The 20676-nt window shown below is 48.2% G+C and overlaps 1 protein-coding gene and 1 long non-coding RNA gene across 5 annotated transcripts in view; one reads left to right on the plus strand and one right to left on the minus strand.

The window, feature by feature from the left end:
• LOC132765702 (uncharacterized) overlaps positions 1-18060 on the minus strand; it is an 88531-nt gene extending 70471 nt beyond the window's left edge. Inside the window, exons 1-2 of the long non-coding RNA XR_010908987.1 lie at positions 17941-18060; positions 17328-17413 (exon numbers count right to left, since the gene is read on the minus strand). This is a non-coding gene — a long non-coding RNA (uncharacterized lncRNA). The remainder of the gene's footprint in view (positions 1-17327; positions 17414-17940) is intronic.
• Positions 18061-19381: 1321 nt separating this feature from the next.
• MEIS2 (Meis homeobox 2) overlaps positions 19382-20676 on the plus strand; it is a 224536-nt gene continuing 223241 nt past the window's right edge. The window contains exon 1 of one of the 4 annotated variants that reach the window (XM_060759893.2): positions 19382-20670. In XM_060759893.2, the coding sequence (XP_060615876.2) occupies positions 20659-20670 (12 nt within the window). In that variant the 5' untranslated portion in view covers positions 19382-20658. The remainder of the gene's footprint in view (positions 20671-20676) is intronic. The other 3 variants (XM_060759933.2, XM_060759918.2, XM_060759955.2) reach the window with 3 other exon arrangements.

Here is a 20676-nt window from a genome sequence, read left to right on the forward strand (position 1 = left end):
TCCAGTGGTGGAGAGGGAAGGCAGACAAAATCCGCCCTATCTGAGCAATTAGGTTAACCCCCCCCCCCCTACCTAATTTGTTCATGGTTGTTGTGCTGCATTCTTTTGCCTCCTCCAGGCATGTAGCGGGGGGGGGGGGCTTGGTGGGCTTCAGCCCCCCCCCCCCCCCAAATTCCCATGGTGGTCCGTGAGAAGGCCTTACTGGTACATTATTTAAATGGTTATGTTTATTCATATCTTGATCTGATCACCATGCTCAATATATCCCATATGCATGGGGGTATTGGGGTAATGATACAAAAGGTTTGTTGGGCTAGACCCTCTTTCACTCAGACTCAGCCCCCCCCCCCAAATCAAACTCAGCTCCCCCCCCCCAAAAAAAAAATCCTGGCTACGGGCCTGCCTTCTACCACCATCTAGGCATGTGCTGGTACACTGGTGTACTATATCTACAGCATTCTGACCCAGTGCTCCAATTCTGCCAAGGATGCAACAAATGGTTTTGGCCCCAATCACTGATTTAAATGAGAATTGCATCGATACACTCAACAGGAATTTGTACTGCACTCCAAAATGCTAAGCTTAAACGTTGAGTAATCATAATCCAGACCTAGTTTAGCCAGGAGTTCATTGTTTCCAGTGCCTATTATGTGGGCTGTGTATATTCCCATATGATATCAACAATATTATTGCCATTTAGCCACTTGTGAAATTTTGCATGGTGATGTATTTATTTTTACCTTTTACCTACCCCAGGCATAACATACGTCCATGAGTGTGCCGGTTTTATCTGAGGGCATAATCCTTCCATCCTGAAGTCATTAAGAGGAGTTTACACAGCACTAAATGCTGAGTCAGAAAAAGAGCTGGGCTAGGGAATGACATTTTCTCTTAGGCGAGATCTTGAATAAGAGCATGCCACATTGCCACTGGTCTAAAGAACATGGGAGAGTCCCATTAAGCATGCCAGCTTCCTGCAGATCTTGTGAGGTTGGTTTTCTTTTTCCCCTGGTGTTCCTCTGGAAGGATTCTTATTCCTCCCCTTGTCACTCCAATAATGGCAAGACAGGGGAAATCACATGTGGCTGCAGCCTGCATATCACAGGACTGCTTACATTTCAATGGGATTTGAGCTAGGCTGCTGTGTTCAGGATTGCAGAGAATAAATGTGTATATAAGGATGCAAAAGTGAACCAATTGTGATTTAAAACAGTAGGATGAGAATTTCCTTATAGGTTAGGAAGGGTGTTTTAGTCCACCTTCCATACATCTGAATAATCCCACATTATCTGCTTTGAACTGGAATATATGGCACTGTGGATTGGGATAACCCAGGGCCTTTCCACAGAGCTTTATATCCTAGAATATCAAGGCAGAAAATCCCACAATATCTGCTTTGAACTAGGTTATCTGAGTGCACACTCAGGTAATGTGGGATTTATTGTCAAAGGTTTTCATGGCCCGAATCACTGGGTTGTTGTAGGTTTTTCAGGCTGTATTGCCATGTTCTAGAAGCATTCTCTCTTGACATTTCACCTGCATCTGTGGCAGGCATCCTCACAACCTCTGAGGATGCCTGCCACAGATGCAGGTGAAATGTCAGGAGAGCATGCTTCTAGAACATGACCATAAAACCCAAAAAACCTACAACAGCCCAATGTGGGATTTTCTGCCTTCATATTCTCCAATATAGGGGTATGTGGATGGGCCCCCACTTCAAAGCAGATTTTCTGCCTTGAGATTCTGGGTTATGTGGCTGTGTGGACGGGCCCTGTGTCCATATGCAGGACTCAGACCTATGGATACAAATGCAAGGAATTCCCTGTCGAATGTGTTTTGGAAAGAAGACCCACAGACAGAGAGGTGCTCTGCCTTTTCCTAGGCAACAGATTAGGATGCAAGGCCCCATAACATCACTCCAGACTTTAGGAAAGGATATAAGACTGCCTTAATTCCTCCTTCCTATGTCTCTATTAAAGAATCCGAGGGGATTTTCCTAAGCCCCTCACTCAGACATTGTTGCAATCCCCTCTCTTCAATCTGGCATCCTTTTGCAGCGCTCTTCTCCGATGACTCTGTGCCAAGGAAAATATCAGGTTGAAACTTTACAGAAGAAGAATCACAGTCAGGGACTGGGGGTGGGGGGCTAAGGAGAGAAAGCAGAAGCAGTGAATAACTTAACTGCAGAGGAAAATGAAACATATGCTTATAGGTAGTGAAAAAAAGTCCCGAATCTGTATTAATTATCCCACAGAGGTAACAGGGTTGCCACAATTCTCAGTTCTGACTAACACCAGCAGATAGCAGCAAACGTGAGAGCTCCCAGACAGTCGTCAGAGCTGTTGGCTTGTTTTGTTTGCAATAGTAAGTGTGTCGGTGAAGGAGGGGTCTTCTCCTCCCCCCTTTTTACTTCTGCCTGCTGTAGTTATTACATAGGATCAAGGACTTGGGCTCCTTCTTCACTAGTGGAGACCACTGAGAGCTGCAGGGGAGGTTTTTAAATTCCCCCCCCCCCCCCGCTTTTAGGGAAAAGCCCTCTCTATCGGAAAAAAAAAGAAAGCATGAGCACTTGGTAGAATGAAAAGGAAAAGGTCAAGGGAAGGGCTTGCCGGTCTCCTGGATTTATCGGTGGCCACAATCCAGAAACAATCTGGAGGCGAGGCAGTAAAGCACCTTTGCCTTACGGGAGAGGAGGCAGACTTTGCACTTTAATCGCTAAGCAAATAAGGGAGGTGTGCCGAGGGGGGGGGGGGAGAGAGAGAGAGAGAGAGAGAGAGAGAGCATTTGGACTGGCCCAGATATTGGCCGGAGAGAAATTGGCGGATCCGGTTCCAAGGAAGGGGAGGGAGAGAAGGGAAGGGAAGGGAAGGGAAGGGAAGGGAAGGGAAGGGAAGGGAAGGGAAGGGAAGGGAAGGGAAGGGAAGGGAAGGGAGGGAGGGAAAGGAGGGAGGGAGGGAGGGAGGGAGGGAGGGAGGAGGTGAGTGAAGGAAGGAAGGAAGGAAGGAAGGGGAAGGAGGGAAGGAAGGAAGAATGGAAGGAAGGAAAGAAAGAAAGGGAAGGAAGGAGAGAGGGAGGGAGGGAAAGGAAGTGAAGGAAGAAAGGAAAAAAGGAAGGAAAGAAAGAAAGGAAAGAAGGAAGGAAGGAAGGAAGGACAGAAGGAAGGAAAAGGTAGGGAGGGCAGGAAGGAAGGGAGGTAGGGGAAGGAAAGCAGGCAGTCTGTTAGGAATGGTGGGAGTTGAAGTCCAAAACACCTGGAGGGCCCAAGTTTGCCCATGCCTGATGTATATTGACAATTTAACGTGGGTTGAAGGCAGCTCTAAGCAGTGGCCAGGTTCCTGTGCTTCCTCCCTTGCCTCGATTTAAGCAAGGAAAGTTCAGAAATAGATTTTGCCCCTGCCTCTGAAATCCTGATGTCTCCCTAGAAGACGAAACAGCTCAACTGGAGACGGTCCCACTTTGGCCCTACCAGGAGAGCTAGCCGTGGCTCAAAAAATAATTCTGCTTGGCTAGGTCGAAGGTCAGCTCGAAAAGGGGGATTGGAGTGTTGGATTATGAGCTCTGGAGAAGTAGGTTCAGATCCCCGCTGGGTCAGGAAAAACCACTGGGAGACCTTGGGCAAGTCACACACTCTCAGCCCCAGAAAATTCCGTGGTAAAAAATATGGCCAGAAATAGGGAAAGAGAGAGAAAAATGGCTGCCACCTCGGTTAGTTATATGTGTAATACATGTGTGCCTGTGTGCATATACATTATACATATATAATATAGACACTGATATAAATAAACAAACAAACAAATAAATAAATGTAGATATGGTTTTTGTGTATGTATGCATATATATGTGTGTATACCCGATGTAGCCCTTTCTTGATGGCTCTTTCTTCCAAGCGGCTGCCTGCTTGCTTGCTTGCTTGCCTGCCTGCCTTCCTTCCCTTCCTCCCTCCTTTCTTCCTTTCTTCCTTCCCTTCCTCCTTCTTTCCCCTTCCTTCCTTCTTTCTTTCTTTCCTTCTGTCCTTTCTTTCTTCTTTCCTCCTTCCTTCTTCCATTCCCTCCCTCCCTCCTTCTTTCCCCTTCCCTCCTTCCTTCTTTCTTTCCTTCTTTCCTTCCTTTCTACTTCCCTCCTTCCTTCCTTCCTCCCTTCACTCCCCTTCCCTTCCTTCTTTCTTTCCTTCCTTTCCCCTTCCTTCCTTCACTCCTTCCCTCCTTTCTTCCTTTCTTACTTCCTTCCCTCCCTCCCTTCCTTTCCCCTTCCCTCCTTTCCCTTCCTTCCTTCTTTCTTTCTTTCTTTCCTTCCTTTCTCCTTCCTTCCTTCACTCCCTTCCTTCCTTCACTCCCTTCCCTTCCTTCCCCTTCCTTCCCCTCCCTCCTTCCTTTCTTACTTCCTTCCCTCCCTTATTTTCCTTCCTCCTTCTTTCCCCTCCCTTCCTTCTTTCCTTCCTTTCTCCTTCCTTCCTTCCCTCCCTCCCTCCGCTCGGCGGAGGGGGAAAAGAAAAGGGCCCGCGGCTGTTAGGTATAGTGGGAGTTGAAGTCCAAAACACCGAGAGGGAAGGCCCAAGTTGGCCCGTGCCTGGCGTAGATGCACCCTAAGTGGTTCAATTCGGGGGGGCTTCCTCTCTCACGTCCCGAGTCAAGCAGAGCTCCTCAAATGGGCATCGATTATTCCCCTCGCCATCGATTGGCCCAGAATGCTGACTGCAGCAACGGGGGGGGGGGGGGTTAAAAAGGGAAAGTGACCTCCCTGCCGGCGTGACACAAAGTCATTAGGTAAATGAGGTATTCATACAGGTTAGAATCAAGGTCAGGCGGGTTTTTATTGCGGGGAAGGGGGAAGTGGAAAAGAAGGGGAGGGCGGGCGGCGGCGGGGGAGAGATTACACTCAGCCTTGATATTTGGCGAGGCGGCACGTCGGGTCCAGACTCGCCAGGCTCCACGGAAGGCAACCAAGCCTTCTCCAGAAGGGAATCAATGCCTGCTCTGAGTTGCGCCACATTCCTCCCGGTTTGGGGGACAGAGGAAAAGGATGCGGTCCCCTTCCCCCTCCCCCCCCCCCTCCCTCGGATAGGACTCCCTGAGATGAAGAAGAAAGGCAGGGGAGGGCCGCATCTTTATTTATGCACATATTTATCCCCTCTAATTAGAGAAATTAATCCTCTTATGGCTAAAAGGTAAAGTCTTCAGCGCGCCTTTGATGTTTAATAGCATCATTTGTGGCCAACATTCCCGCTGATTAAGGCATAATGGCTGTTAAAGGCTTTGCAAAAGGGCGGCGCGGCGCTTTCCGAGGGGCCCAGAGAGGCTCGGGCGGCCCAAAAAGGCGGGCGGAGGGCCTCCCCCCCCTCCTCCTCCAAATACCCACCCCCGTTCATGGATTTCTCCATCCAACTCACCCCTTGCCCACTTCCACCCTGAAGGGCTTGCTTTACAAGAAACGGTGGGTGTCTGCTTAGCTTAGAGAAAAGAAGAGGCTGAGAGGGTACCTGAGACTGAGCCATGTTTACATATTTGAAAGGATGTCACGTTGCAAGGTAAAGGTTTTCTCCTAACATTAAGTCCATTAGTTTCCAGCTCTAGAGGTTGGGGCTCATCTCCATTTCTGAGCCAACGTTGTCCGTAAACACCTCCAAGGTCATGTGGCCGCCATGACTGCATGGAGTGCTGTTACCTTCCGGTTGATCTACTCGCATTTGCATGTTTTCGGACTTCTAGGTTGGCAGAAGCTGGCGCTAACTGCTTTCAAACGGCTAAGTTGGCAGAAGCTGGGGCTAACTGAGGAAGCTCACCGCCTCTCCCCGGATCCGAACCTGCGACCTTTCGGTTTGGAAGTTCAGCGGCTCAGCGCTTTAACCCACACCGCCATGGGGGACCCCATGCCACATTGAGGAGGGGGGAGACCCTGTTTTCTGCTGCTCTGGAGACTAGGGCCCCACACAGCTGAATAAAATCCTACATTATTTCCTTTGAACTGGAATATATGGCAGTGTGGACTCAGATAACCCAGTTCAAAGCAGATATTGTGGGATTTTTCGCCTTGATATTCTGGGTTATATGGCTGTGTGGAATAGTCATAGGTCACAATGGAGCAATGGATTCAATTGGCAGGGAAAGAGTTCCACCGAAACATTAGAAAGAACTTCCTGACCATGTAATGTCCAAGGCTTCAATGGAATCTCTGGGTTGCTGTGAGTGTTCCAGAAGTGAACCAATTGTGATGTAAAACAGTAGGAGAATTTCCTTAAAGGTTAGGAGGGGTGTGCTAGTCCACCTTCCACACCTCTGAATGTAATGGGTTGCTGTGAGTTTTCCAGGCTGCATGGCCGTGTTCCAGAAGCATTCTCTGCTGACGTTTCGCCCACCTCTATGGCAGGCATCCTCAGAGGTTGTGAGGTTTGTTGGAAACTAGGTAAGTGGGGTTTATATATCTGTGGAATGTCTTGCCAAAGAACTCTTGCCTGTTTGAGGGAAGTGTGAATGTTGTAATTGGCTACCTTAATTAGCATTGAATAGCCTTTCAGCTTCAAGGTCTGGCTGCTTATTGCCTGGGGGATTCCTTTGTCGGAATGTGTTAGCTGGCCCTGGTTATTTCATGTCTGGAATTCCTTTGTTGTTTTTAGCGTTCCTCTTTATTTACTGTCCTAATTTTAGAGATCTTTAAATACTGGCGCCTAATTTTGCTCATTTTCATGGTTTCCTTCTTTGAAATCCACAAGAATGTGGACAATTTCAACAGAAAGGAAGAAACCATGGAAATGAACAAAATCTGGCTACCAGTATTTTTAAAAAGACAATACTCAATCAGGGCCAGCTAACATCTCCCAACAAAGGATTACCCCAGGTAGTAAGCAACCAGACTTTGAAGCTGAAAGGCTATTCAATGCTAATCAAGATGGCCAATTGCAACATTCACATCTGCCTCAAGCAGACAAAAGTACTTTCGCCCACCCTGGACTTTCCACAGATATATATAACCCCAATTGCCTAGTTTCCAACAGACCTCACAACCTCTGAGGTTGCCTGCCATAGATGCAGCCCGGAAAACTCACGCAACCCATTTGAAAGGATGTCACACTGAAGAGAGGGGAAACTTGTTTTCTGCTGCTCTGGAGACTAGGACACAATGGACAAAGGATTCAAACGGCAGGGAAAGAGTTCCACCTAAACTTTAGAAAGAACTTCTAAAGATTCAGCAGTAGAATATGTCTTCTCTAGAGGTTTTTAAGCACATCTGCTGGAAGTGCTTTAATTGTGCCTTTCAACAGGGCAGGAGGTTGAACCTGATGGCCTTTGTGGTCTCTTCCAACTCTATGGTTCGATGGTCCCTAATACAGCTGGGGCCCTGGAATGAGGTCTGACACTGCCATGACACCTTGCTATGGAATCCTGGGAGTTGTAGTTTGATGAGGCATCAGTCCTCTTTGACAAAAAAGACAGCAGACCTTGTAAAACGACAGCGTTGCATAGCACCCAGCCCTGGTGTCAAAGTGTATTCATTCCACAGTGGAGGAGATGCCCCCTTCGACCCTGGGGAAACCGAAGCGGGAGGGGGTTTCTTGGGGTCTCTCGGGGGGGGGGGGGGGAGCGCGGGAGAAGCAAACCTGCAGCTTCCAGTCGACTCGGCATCCGCGACCGGCGCTCCTCCTCCTGCAGGGCACTCAAGGGAAGGCCCCGCCCCTCCTCCCGTCTAGGGACCCCCCTTTGGAGGCTGCTGCAGCAAAAAGGGGCCCCAGATCCAAGCCTATCCAGCCTCCCTCCAGCTAAGGAGCTTCCTCCTCCCGGCCTCTCGGTACCCTTCTTCTTGGCCTCCAAGCAAGGCTGGAATCTCATGAGAATGAAAGGCATCACACATAGAAGCATCATACATATATGGAAACCGCCAAGAAGTACCAAGAGCTAAAGGATTTCAGTGGCAACCCCGCCTTTGAAATCTCTATGAAATTCTTAGGGTCTGGACTTGAAAGTACATGCAGGGAGGTCTGTGTGACTATATATATTGTATACTACATTGAAATGCCTGCCTAAAGGTCGGGATATAAATTGGATACAATTAGATAAATTAGAGAGGATATATGTATATATTTACATGATCACGTAATGTAATGGGAGATGGGAGATTATATATGTGTGTGTGTGTGTGTGTGTGTGTGTGTATATATATATATACACGCGCACACACACACAATATTTCACCCCATTACTTTTTTTTCGTGTCAGAAGCACTTGAGAAACTGCAAGTCGCTACTGGTGTGATCATGTATATGTATATATTATCACGTATGTTATATGATCACACATTGCGTGATCATGTAAATATATATGTATATATTATCACGTATATCATTGCATGATCATGTAAATACATCACGTATATTCACTTGTATGAACACATGCAATTCATTCATATGTATATTTGTGAACCTACGCGCATATATAAACAGTACCTGAATATATCTATATCTATAGATAGAGATACAGATATATAGATATACACAAACATACATCCATGTGAACACACACGGTGGTATATATTATACATATGAGCATGCATAACCACACACATATCTATAGTTATATGTAGTTAGGTTTATATATGTGTGTGTGTGGGGGGGGGGGGGGGTTATATATATATGCGTGTAGGTAAGTATATTCTATATGCGATGATATTACCAGCGATTCTCAACCTGTTTTGAATCAGGCATCCTTTTGAGAATGGGATGAAAGCTATGGACCTTATTATAGGGAAAAAACATTCTCCCAGGGGAAAAAAGCGAAGCACAATTGTCAAAGTGACCGGAAGGAAATCAAGGAGTGGGGGAAATCCATATTTCACCCCGAATTACGGACCATTACGGATCTCTCTCTCTGTCTCCGGTCCCATTATCCTGACACAGCCAGAAAGAACAGAAGAAAGAAAGAAAGAAAGGAGAAAGGAGAAAGGAAGGAAAGGAGGAAAAAAAGAAGGAAGGAAAAGGAAGGAAATAAGGAAATAAAGAAGGAAAGAAGGAAGGAACGAAGGGAAGGAAGGAAGGAAGGAGAAAGGAAGGAAATAAAGAAGGAAGAAAGGAAGGAGAAAGAAAGGCAAGAAGGAAGGAAGGAGAAAGGAAGGAAAAAAGGAAATAAAGAAGGAAGGGAGGAAGTAAAGGAAGGAAGGAGAAAGGAAGGAAATAAAGAGGGAAGGAAGGAGAAAGGAAGGAAAGAAAGAAGGAAAGAAAGAAAGAAAGGAGAAAGGAAGGGAATAAAGAAGGAAGGAAGGAAAAAGGAAGGAAAGAAGAAAAGAAAGAAGGAAAGAAGGAACCGCCGCCCGCTTTTTCAATCCAGGAGCTTGGGATCCATATTTGGTCTGGGGGAGATCCGACCTTTGAGGCATTTTCCCGCTAGGAAACGTGGCTCTATTGTGGCCGGGCTCTGCAAGAAGAATACAAAGAGGTGCGGATTCAGAAACACAAAGTGAGCAAATGCCCTGTGTCCAGGGGTGTTGAAACCGGATGGATGCCAGAGGGATCTTCCTGGGCACCTAGGAGTCCCGCCGTGGACCTTCTCCCTGCCTTCAGGGAGTTAGACTTGGACACCTATCCCACGAATGGCAAGCGGACTGAGTCACTCCCTTCGGAAGCAGTGCGTGGACACTTCAAAGTCCGGGCATGATTTGGGTCAAAGGTGGGCATTTCAATGCATTTCATGCCCTGCCCGTGTTGTGGGGCATTTCTCCGGGACTATTGAGAGGCAAAGCTTTCTCCCGCCTCCGCTTCCCTTCGGATTCCACCCAAGCTCCCCAGTCTCCCTCGGGAATGGCCTTATTGTGCCAAGAGAGACTCCTAATTCGGATAAGACCCCAAAAGTGCAACTCAAAACGCTTTCCTCTCCTCTGCAGAGGCACTTTTTGTTTTGTTTTGTTTCTCAATAGGCTTAGAAGGCGGCCGGGGTTTCATGGGTCGTGGCGGGCTGAAAGGCAAGAAAAGCCACTCGGGTCGGACTTGTGCCGACGACAAAGCACAACAGGAGGGGCTGAGAATCGCGTGGAAGAAGAGAAAAGCAAGAGCGGCCCGACGGAACCCTTTTGGGGAGGAATTAGTGAGTGAAGCGGAGAAAGTCGGGCTCAGGAAAGGAGCCCCGAATCCTTGGATGAAACTGCCAGGTTTCCCTCCCTCCTCCTTCCTTCCTTCCTTCCTTCCTTCCTTCCTTCCTTCCTTCCTTCCTTCCTCCCCCCTCCAAAGACTCCTAGAGATGGAGGAAAGGCGTGTGGGAGTTGTTTGTCGGGGGTGGGGGGGGGGGAGAGAAAGAAGGGATTTTATGCAAATGAGCAACTCCGAAATGTATTACAAACCCACTGTAATGAACCTGACAGTTTTGACAGTATTGACAACATAAATATATGTTGGAACACTGCACTTTCAGACACTTAAACCGACGAAGCACTGAAATAAAATAAAATCATATATATATATATATATATATATATATATATAAAGATTCGACTACAATCTTTCAAATAATCGACACTGGGGCTGAGAGAGGGAGAGATCATTTGGAAAGCTGGAATCGATTCTCTCTTTCCCCCTGTCTCTCGTTCGCTCACTCACTCACTCTTTCTCTCTCTTTTCTCCCCACCCCAACAGTTTCCTTCTGACCGGTCAGTTTTAACTAAAAACCCGCCGTAATGATGCCCAACGGAAAGGGGGGGGGCGGGGAGGGTCCTCATCAGGGCTTGCAATGAATGGCAGCCCAGCTCCGGCCGCCCAGGATCCCCTTTGGAAAGGCGCAGTCAAAAAGTGGCAGGAGGGGGGGAGGAGGGAGGGAAAGAAGAGCAGGGAAAGAAGGGAGGGAGTGAAGGCAGCCTCTCCCACCGTGTGGCCCGACCCAGGCCAAAAGGGAGCTTCCACCGCCACTTGCTCCAAAACACAACAAACCCCGACGTTTCCAACCGGCCATTCTGGCTTCTACAGAAATCCACACAGGTCCTCCTTGGCCATTCTGAAAGGCAGGAGGGAAGAATGCCGGTTGGGAGGTTCAGGCCCAAGATCCCCAGGGCCGGACCCCTTCCCCAGCCTCATCCCTTATGAAAGGAGGGCAAGAGAGTCTTTTCTTTAAATAGGGGAGGGCTGTTAGGACAGAAAAGGCTCGGTCCACAAGATGAAGCGCGCCTGAGGCTGGATCTACGCTACTTGGAGTGCATTACATGGCCACCGTGGACTTAGAGCACGCAGTTTGAACCTCGTTGAAGAGCATTATGTGGGCCTACGCTGGCCATATGATACCCTTTAAACTGCCTTATTTGGCAGTGTGGATCCAGCCTGAGAAACCGCTACCATCCTTGGGAACCAAGGCCGAGAAATCCTCGCGCAAGGTTTGGGCTTATCCGACCAATTGGGACAAAGTGAAGGGAAGGAGAATGAGAAGCTTGAGAATGAGAACCAGTTTATACCTCCCTTCCATTATATATATATATATATATATATATATATATATATATACACACACACACACACACACACATACATACACACACATACACGTATATTAAAAAGTAAAGGTTGCCCCCTGACATTAAGTCCAGTGTGGTGCTCATCTCCATTTCTATGCCAAAGAGCCGGCGTTGTCCATAGACACCTCCAAGGTCATGTGGCCGGCATGACTGCATGGAGCGCCGTTACCTTCATACATATTATACATATTATATATATAATACACATATTATATATATATAATAATACACACACATATATAATACTAAACACATATATTCTATTCTAATATATTATATATATTATATATTATATTATACATATTATATATAATATGCATATATATATGCATAGATATACATTGTGTATATATACACACAAACGTATTCTATATATTCAGCGAGGAAGGAACTTCTCAGAGTGGATCTACACTGCATACACAAACACACACACACAGAAAATAGTGTAGATCCAGCCTGAGAAGTTCCTTCGTCGCTGAATATATATAAAGGAGTTAAATACTCATCAGGAGATTTCTGGTGTTGGTTTAGGGACACTTCGAATCTCTTCATTCCTTCCTAGGAAAAGATCCCAGGAATGTACACACCAGGCAAGGAGTTAAATACTCACCAGGGGATTTCTGTGTGTGTGTGTGTGTGAAGAAGGAATATTCAGTGAGGAAGTAATGAAGAGAATCAAAGTGTCCCTAACGAAGTGGATTAGGGTCACTTTGAATCTCTTCATTATATATATTCGGTGAGGAAGGAAGGAATGAAGAGAATAAAAGTGTCCCTAACCCAACACCAGAAATCTCCTGGTGGGTATTATTTAACTCCTTTCCTTGAGCGTAAATCCTGGGGTCCTTTCGTGGCAAAGAAGCAGCGATGGGGGAGGGGGGAGAGGGTGCCCTTAACTCTTGCCTAAGCGCTTGACTTTTCCAGGATGGGCCTCACAAAGGAGACCCCGTTTAGGGCCTTGGGATGCGAGAGAAGTGCCAAGAAACCCCGGATCCCCCTTCCAACCCCCCGAAGCAACTCTTTCGGGATCGGGCTCGCATGCCATAGAGGTTCAGGATCCCAAATGTTGACACAAAAGCCAACCAGGTTGGCGTGAGAACAGCCACTGGATGGGGAGAGGAGAGAACTAGTCGGGGAAAGCGATCTGCTCTTCAGCTCTGTTTTGTCTGCGGTTGGGCACCTCACCTGCCCGCCGCCTGGCCCCCTGACTGAAAAGGCTGCCTTTCTTTCCGGGGCTGGGGCCCAGCTCCCCTCCTGGAAGCGTGTGAGCAAGAAACCCGCGGGAACGGGGAAGGAAGCGCGCTTTCGGGGCTGGAGGCGCACGGCGTTGGCGGCTGTGTCTGCGGAGAGTCTTGGAGCCCCGCCAGATAGCGCTAGAGGGCTGTTTATGGAGCGGCGGCGTCGGCGCTTCTCCGGCTCATCGGGCTCTTCGCAGAATAAACAGGAGGGAGATCAAGAAATAAAGGAGGGAAGGAGTGCGGGCGGAGGGGGTGGGGAACCCCCAGACTCCACAAGTGCCCTTCTCATCCCTTCAGGTCTTTGGGGGCGCCCAGAAGAGAGGGCTGGGGAGCCGGGGATTTGGGACAGAGGCGACCTCAAAGAAAGGGAGAAGGACAGGAGAAACTTCCGACAGAAATCCAAGTTGCCCAGGCGGGGATCGGAGAGCAAAAGGGGGTCAAGAGAAGTTCACCCTGATTTTCTTGGAGGGTTTTGTTTTTTTTTAAAAAAAGAAAGGAACAGGTTGCTGGAAGGAAACAGAAGGGAAAGGAAGGAAAGAGGAGAGAAAAGAAAATGAACTTCCTTTCTTCCCCTTGATGTCGGAGTTGTGGAGTCAATAGAAGGACGAAATCCACACCTTGAGGAGTATGCCCAGATAGGGGTCACTTATGGGGAGACCTGGGGGAAAACGAAAAGGTCTTGGCGCACTTCGTAGGGGGTTTTTTTTCCGCCTCTGCAGGCAAAAAAGAGAGGAAGGGGAAAGAAAAGGGATCAAAGACCGGGTTGCTGAGAGTTTTCCGGGCTGCATGGCTACGTTCCAGAAGCATTCTCTCCTGACGTTTCGCCCACATCTATGGCAGGCATCCTCAACCTTAATATAGTCTGTGATAGATGTGGGCAAAACGTCAGGAGAGGATGCTTCTGGAACATGGCCATACAGCCCGGAAAACTCTCAGCAACCCAGTGATTCCGGCCGTGAAAGCCTTCGACAGGATCAAGGACCCTCTGAAAATCACAACCTTTCAAGAAACCTGGATTTTTTTAGAAATTTCAGGTTCGGTTCATCATCTGGCTACAATAAAACAGCTGGATTTCAGGCGGAGGAGAGACTCTGAATGGATCCTGGATCCATTTCAAGGGTTTTCCCAGGAGATAACTTTTGTTTTAGTGGTCTGTGGTGAAAGAGGAGTTTCATGTTTAGGGTTTGGAAAAGGATTTTTTTAAAAAATAATAATTAAAAAGGCACATATATATATGAATGTGTGTGTTAAGGGTATTAACGTGAGAGGAGTCCTCTCACTGTAATAATATTCTGGAAGTGGCAGAAGTGACCCATGATGGTTTGTGTGTTTGTGTGTGTATCGGGTTTGGAGAGGGATTTTTCAAAAAAATAAAAAATGCACTCTCTGTCTCTATCTATAGCTATATCTATATATAAGTATATAACTATATCTATATATAAGTGCTACCCCTATCTTCCTGGTGAACATGGATCCCTTCTACCATTTCCAGGATATTACTACAGCGAGAGGATTCTTAAACTGTTTCTGGCCCGATTTTCACCCCTTTTCCCATCCCAAAGATCCGGCCCATTTCTTGCAACCTGTCTCCACTGCAGAATTCCAATCCGAATCTGCAGAACAATCTATCCCTTCTCCCTTCCATGTACCAAATGCAGGCATTTTCATGACCCAATCTGCCCAATTTAAAAGAGCCCATCTCCTTTCGGCAAACAAACAAACAAACACTTGAACAAAGTTGCAAACAAGATTAAGGCTGGAGTTATTTGTCCCTCCGGAGAGGCCTCTGCCCCTCGGTCTAACTAACAGATGCGGGAAGGCTAAGAGGATTTCAACCACGCGAATTTAATAAAACCAGATTAACTCCGTGTACTTTCCACACGGTTAAAGACCCCCCAATTAATGGCACCCGAGAGTATCTATTACAAGACACAACTAGCACGGGGGCAGGAGAGGATTTCCGAAGAAAGGTCCGACTAATGTTCTGGAGCAAGAGCTCTCTCTCTCTCTCCCCCTCTCTCTCCAGCCTAAAACCTAAATTTCCAGGATACCAGTATTTCCCGGGATCTTAGGAATTACCTATTGTATCCCTTCGCTGTGCAAAAAAAGGCGAAAGGGAGTGGGGTTTCAAAGAGAGCCCTAAATGCTGGGTGATTCCCCCCCTCTTTGGAAAGCCGCTGGTTGGAAACACTCTGCCGAAGTTTGAGAGTGTCTTTTCTGGTTCCACTTGGAAGCCGGGCGTGAGTGGCGAGAGGGCTTTTCCCCGCGTCCATATTGGTTCTGGCGCCCTTGTTCCCTGCGCCTTGGAGAGGCTCTTTCGCCCAGGGATGGACTCCGGATTGTTTTTCTTGAAACGGATCTGTTGCCCTTAATGAAGCCCCACGCAGCTGGACAGCTCCTCGGCGGACACTGAGAAGCCTCACCCCCAACTGACCCCAATTTGACACCACAAGATGAAATTTTACCGCCTGTTAAAACCATTTCCAGCCTGGGCCAAGGAAAAAAAATAATAGGGAAGAGGGGAAAAAAGGAGGGGTGTGTGTGTTAAACTGACTGTTGAGGGGAGACCCATTTCCAGCAGAGCCCTCATTCCTTTGTGGATTGTGACCGGCTCTAGAGAAAGCCTCGCTTCATCCTGCAACAAGGTTTTGTGTGTTGTAGAAGGCTTTCATGGCCGGAATCACTGGGTTGCTGTGCGTTTTTCGGGCTGCATGGCTGTGTTCCAGAAGCATTCTCTCCTGGTGTTTCGCCCACATCTATGGCCGGCATCGCAGAGGTTGAGGGGACCTCTCAAACTCTGAGGATGCCTGCCATAGATGTGGGCGAAAGGTCAGGAGAGAATGCTTGTGGAACATAGCCATACAGCCCGAGTAGCGCACAGCAACCAAAGAAGGTTTTGTGGGGGACACAATATGTGGGATCATGCCCTAAACCCAGGGGAGTCAGTCCCACCAAAATTAGAGGGCCTGATTTCCTAGTCCATAGGTTTAGGCAACGTCCTAGGCACTCATCTTTGGGGAAAGGGACACTGCTTCCTTTCTGTAAAGGGGAAGAGCCCAATGGAACCTCCGCAGCCTCCTGTTTTTCCCCCAAAATTTCTAATAACCTCACATTTGCTGCTCCTAAAGAAAGGATAACCGAGAACTTATATTAGCAGCATCTAATAAACCGAAAGCTGACCCTGCTGCTTTCAACTCCCACCCCTCTCCTCGCCATGTGTGTTTAGGCAACTTGAGAGAGGACGGGTTGTTTACCTTTACGAAGATCCCCAAAGGTAGGAAAGTGAGGAAAATGGGGAGGGAAATACACAGTCAGAGAAGGCCAGTTCTTATGTCAGAAGAACTGCTATGTGGAGGGAAATACACATTAAGATAAATTCAGTAGAAAGGAGGTGGGGGGAAAATCGGGACAAGATTATAAATGGAAAGCACCAACCTTTTAGAGTTCTAATAGGACTTGCCTTGATTCATTTTCAGTTGGCATCTTTAAAAAAATATTATAATATATTTAAAGGGCAATTATTATTATTTAAATATAATAATAATAATAATAATAATAATAATAATAAGCACAGTCGTAGACACTTGGGAAGTGTCCGACATGTGATCCAATACAACAGCCAGCATAGCGACCTTGTTTGCTGTGTATTAATCTTGTTGTGTTTAATAGTAACAACAACAACAACAACAACAACAACAATGGGCATTTAGGGTTCCTGGGTTGATGTTTTTGTTTTGGCTAATATCTAGACTGGTCGGAACATTCTTCAACTTAACGTTTTGTTGTTTAAAGGAAGTTTCATTAGAAGGAATTCCAGGGCAAAACACTGGGAACTTTTCTCCTCAGTCCGTTCAAGTCTTTCTTTGACACTTTATTTCACACACATAACACACACATACAAAGGTAGGCAGATAGATAGGTGTATGTATGTATATGTGTGTGTGTGTTTATATTTCTTTCACACACACACATATAACACACACATGTGTGTGTTATGTATATATGTGTGTGAAACACACACACACACACACACATATATATCTCCATAGACATACTTATCTGTCTGCCTAATCTTGCCCTCCACCCCTTTCCTTCTGATACACATAAACTCCGCTGGTCGGATTCTTCCCAGCAAAGAAGTTTTCAAATGTGCCTTGGAAGGCGGGTTGTGTTGGCTGTATTACAACAAAGCGATTCCCAAGGAATTTCGGAAAGTGACATTTTCGGAAGAAGGGGGGAGGGAGGATGGAAAGAAAGGGGGGGGGGAGGCTTCAGTTAAGTACCATTCATCGAAGAGTAGATCTCTTTTAAAGCAATCTGTTGGAAGAGTCCAGCTGCAAAAAGTAGGAAAGGATTTGCATAACCTACTGCTCTGTTGGTCTCCGGGCACCCGAAGGATTAGCCGAGTATTCATTACCATGAATATCTTGGACTGCGTTGCCGATTTAGACGACAGAGCAGAAAATACCGGCCCACAACAAAACCCTCTCCCTTTCTCTCTCTCTCTCAACCCCCTCCTCTTCCAAAGCCCCTCGCCCCAAAGAGGTCCTTGGCCAAAGGAACTGCTTGAAAGGGGTCGACCTTCCTTCCCTTCGGAGGGCGGTTGGGACTACTCACCTTTTCCTGCCGAGTCCCGGGCAAGTCAGGCACAGAGGCTTGCAGAGGTGGCTCTTCAGAAGGGCTTTAATCTTGGAAGAGGTCCTCTAGAGGAGAAGGAAAGGGGCAGGGAAGGGGAGAGACAAGGGGGAGAAAGAGACGAGTCAAGGCAGCCCAGGGCTCTTCGGCTTCACGGGAGGGGGCTGGCTGGGCTTCAAGCGGGTCTCCTCCGCCTCTGGGCCGGGGCTTTTCCGCCTCTCTTGCCCTCGGAAGGCAGAGCAATGCCCCGCGCCGATAGTCAGTCTGTCAGCCTCCCTCCCTCCCTCCTTCCTTCCCTCCTTCTCTCTCTCTCTCTTTCCCTCTCTCTCCACCCTATCTTTCTTTATATGTGAGTGCTGATTTCCCGCAGACATCATTGTTATGATGGCTCATTTAATCAAACTGTTTAATTGCTCCGGTAATCACTATCATCATCACAGGTACTCAATCATTCCTCATTTTGGAGGGCTTTATTGACCTCGGGAGCACATTCCCTTTGGCCCATTCCAAGCGGGGCCCGATCCCTGCCTCCTCCCCTCCTTTTCCCTCCCTCTCTTCTCTCCTCCTCCCCCCCTTCTGTCTTTGCCTGCCTTACCCCTACCGTGACCCGAGCCCTAGTTCCTCTTGGCTCCCCGTTTCCAACAGGGTCGCTGTTGGGATGGGTGGTTTGGAGAAAAGGGGGTGTTTGGAAAGCCAAGTGTGTACGTTCACAAGCAGAGACATAATCATTGATAAATCCCACGATTAAGAGGGGAGACTGGGTCGGTTTTTACGTGGAAAAGGAGGGAAAGGGGGAAGGAGGGAGGGGAAGAAAGGAAGAAAGAGCCAGCGAGGGGGGAGGGGAGCCCCAAACTGCAGAGTTTGACCATCGCCCCTCCCCGAGACTTCAAGCGCGCCCCATGATTGATGATCTCGGGGAGCTTTGGGAATTGAGTACTGGGAGGGGAAGAATGGGGGGGGGGAGGCAGGCTTCGGTTGCAGACAGGCGATTGGAGGAGCCTCCTTGCACCCCCAAAGTCACCCAGGAGGGAGGAAAAAGTGTGTGTGCGTGGATGAGAAGAGAGAGAGAAAGAAGGGGGGGGGGGGTTGCAGACTGCGCGGTGTGTGTTTCCCAAAGTTCATTGATCCTTGGGAAGAGAGCGAGGGGGCACCATGGCATCGGGTTGGCAGCAATCCTTTGCTGTAATGATTAACGTGGAACTTCCCGGGACAGTCCCTCCAAAACGCAGGTGAAAGAACGTGCCAAAAAGCAATATAACCAAGATGCATTGAAAACATAGTTTCATTATTGTGCATGTGACTTTGCCTTCCACTCTCCAGGCAGCACCACAGAAAGGGATTTCTCTCCCCCTCCAATCCACTCCCCCTTTAAACACCTGGAGGAAGGAGGGAGCCAAACTAGGATCCTGGAAAACTCAGGGAACAATCCTAACAACAGTAATCCTCCCCAAAAGTGAGTGAGTTGACCCCAAGGGGGAAAAGGGGCTGGGAAAGAAGGCGGACTTGGTGGAAGGAAAAGCGAGGCTCGCTTCGGCCGCGAGCAGGACCAACTTTGCAAGGCTCCCGGCGCTTTCCTTTCCCAACCCGGTGCAAAACCACCCTCCGTTTGGCTCCCCTGGAACCGCTGCAATCCTTTTTAAAAATGCCAAAGGAAACAAGGCGAAAGAAACGCATAATAAAAAGGGGGATGATGGAAAAAGGATAATAAATCCAAATTAAAGGAATGGGAAGGAAAGCCAACCTAGGCGCCCCCCCTCCCCCGGCTTTTCGCAGGCAACCAGCCAGCCTGCTTCTCTCTCTCTCTCTCTCTCTCTCTTTGCAATCCCTCTCTCTTTCTTCTTCTTCTTCTTCCTCCTCCTCCTGTGCCTCCCTCCTCTTTATCCCACACTCTCCCTTTTCCTTTCTGAAAAGGCGCGTTGATTTGCTATGGGTCTGCTTGGGCGGCGTGGCTTCTCCTGCCCCCCTCCTCCTCCTTCCCTCAACCCCACATCTCCCCCCTTCCTCCTCCTCCTCCTCCTCCTCCCCAAATCCCAGCCCCGGTGGCGCGGAAGCAGCCCCGATTGCAGACGCCGCCGCAGCTCACTGGCTGGAAGCGCTGCCTGCCTGGCTGTGTGTGCGCTCTCTCTCTCTCTCTCTTTTCTCTCTCTCTCTCTCTCTTCTCCCTCTCCCCTGCCTGTGTCTCTGTTGTAGGACTGGCTATGGCCACCACGACTTCCGGGTTCCGTCATTTCATTCTCCCGCCGCCGCCGCTCCGCGCTGCAAAACGGAGCCTCTTCCTCTCCTCTAAGCCAGCCAGCAGCCAACCTGCCAACACTTACTGACACTCACTCATCTCCGAGGGAGAGGTGAAGAGGGAGACAAAATACCTACCGGGAGGAGGAGGAGGAGGAAGAGGAGGAAGAGGAGGAGGAGGAGGAGAAAGAGGAGGGGGGAGGAAGCACAGAGCAGGGGGAAAAACAACAACAACCACCATCGGCACCGAGGAAGTCCACGTTTTGCAAACTATTTCATATTTTTTCCCTCTCTCTCTCTCTTCGCGTCCTCCACCCCACCCTCCCCCCTCCCAGTATAGTTAAAGGGAAAGAGGAGGGAGAGGAAGAAAGAAAAAACAAGACAAGAAAGCACCTCTCTCGCTTCTTTTTTTCCCCTTCCTGAGAGGCAAAACCCAAACGCGGAGTTCCTGAGAGAAGAAGAAGAAGAAGAAGGAGCCGAGGTTCCAAAGAGTCCTCTCTCCCCCCCCCCCTTCGCCTTCATCCTCGTCCTCTTCCTCCTCCTCCTCCTCAGCCATCATTCATTCACTACCTTGACATTCCATGGCTTTGATTGACAGCTGGAGTGGCAAAAAGCCATGAGACACGACAGTTTGGTTACATGTGGGTCGCTGACGGGCCGATCGTAACCTTCAGTTTGGGGGCTTGACGGGTGTCCCCCCCCCCGCTTTTTAAATTATTGTTGTTATTATTATTATTTTAAACCTCAAAGAAGAGAAGAAGAAAAAGAGAGACAGAAAGGGGAAAGAGAAGAAGAAAGCGCGGGGGGAGAGAGAGGAAAAGAAGGAGAAGAAATCACGACGTGGTTATTTTATATTTTTTGCCTACTTTTTATTGTCTTTGCTATTATCTTTATGATCCTTTTACGCGCCTCGGAGAAGTCTCCAAGCGGGTCGGAAAGGCAAGGGCGAAGGGGATTCTTCTTCTTCTCCTGCTTCTTCTCCTCCACTCAGACACTTTGGGTCGTCGTTGTTGTTGCTGCCCTTGCTGGACTGGGATATTAAATATAGGACACCTCCCGGAGTTGCTCGGCGCGCAGACTGATGGCGCAAAGGGTAGGT

The sequence above is a fragment of the Anolis sagrei genome, chromosome 1, assembly GCF_037176765.1.
Source record: "Anolis sagrei isolate rAnoSag1 chromosome 1, rAnoSag1.mat, whole genome shotgun sequence".
Taxonomy (NCBI): Eukaryota; Metazoa; Chordata; class Lepidosauria; order Squamata; family Dactyloidae; genus Anolis; species Anolis sagrei.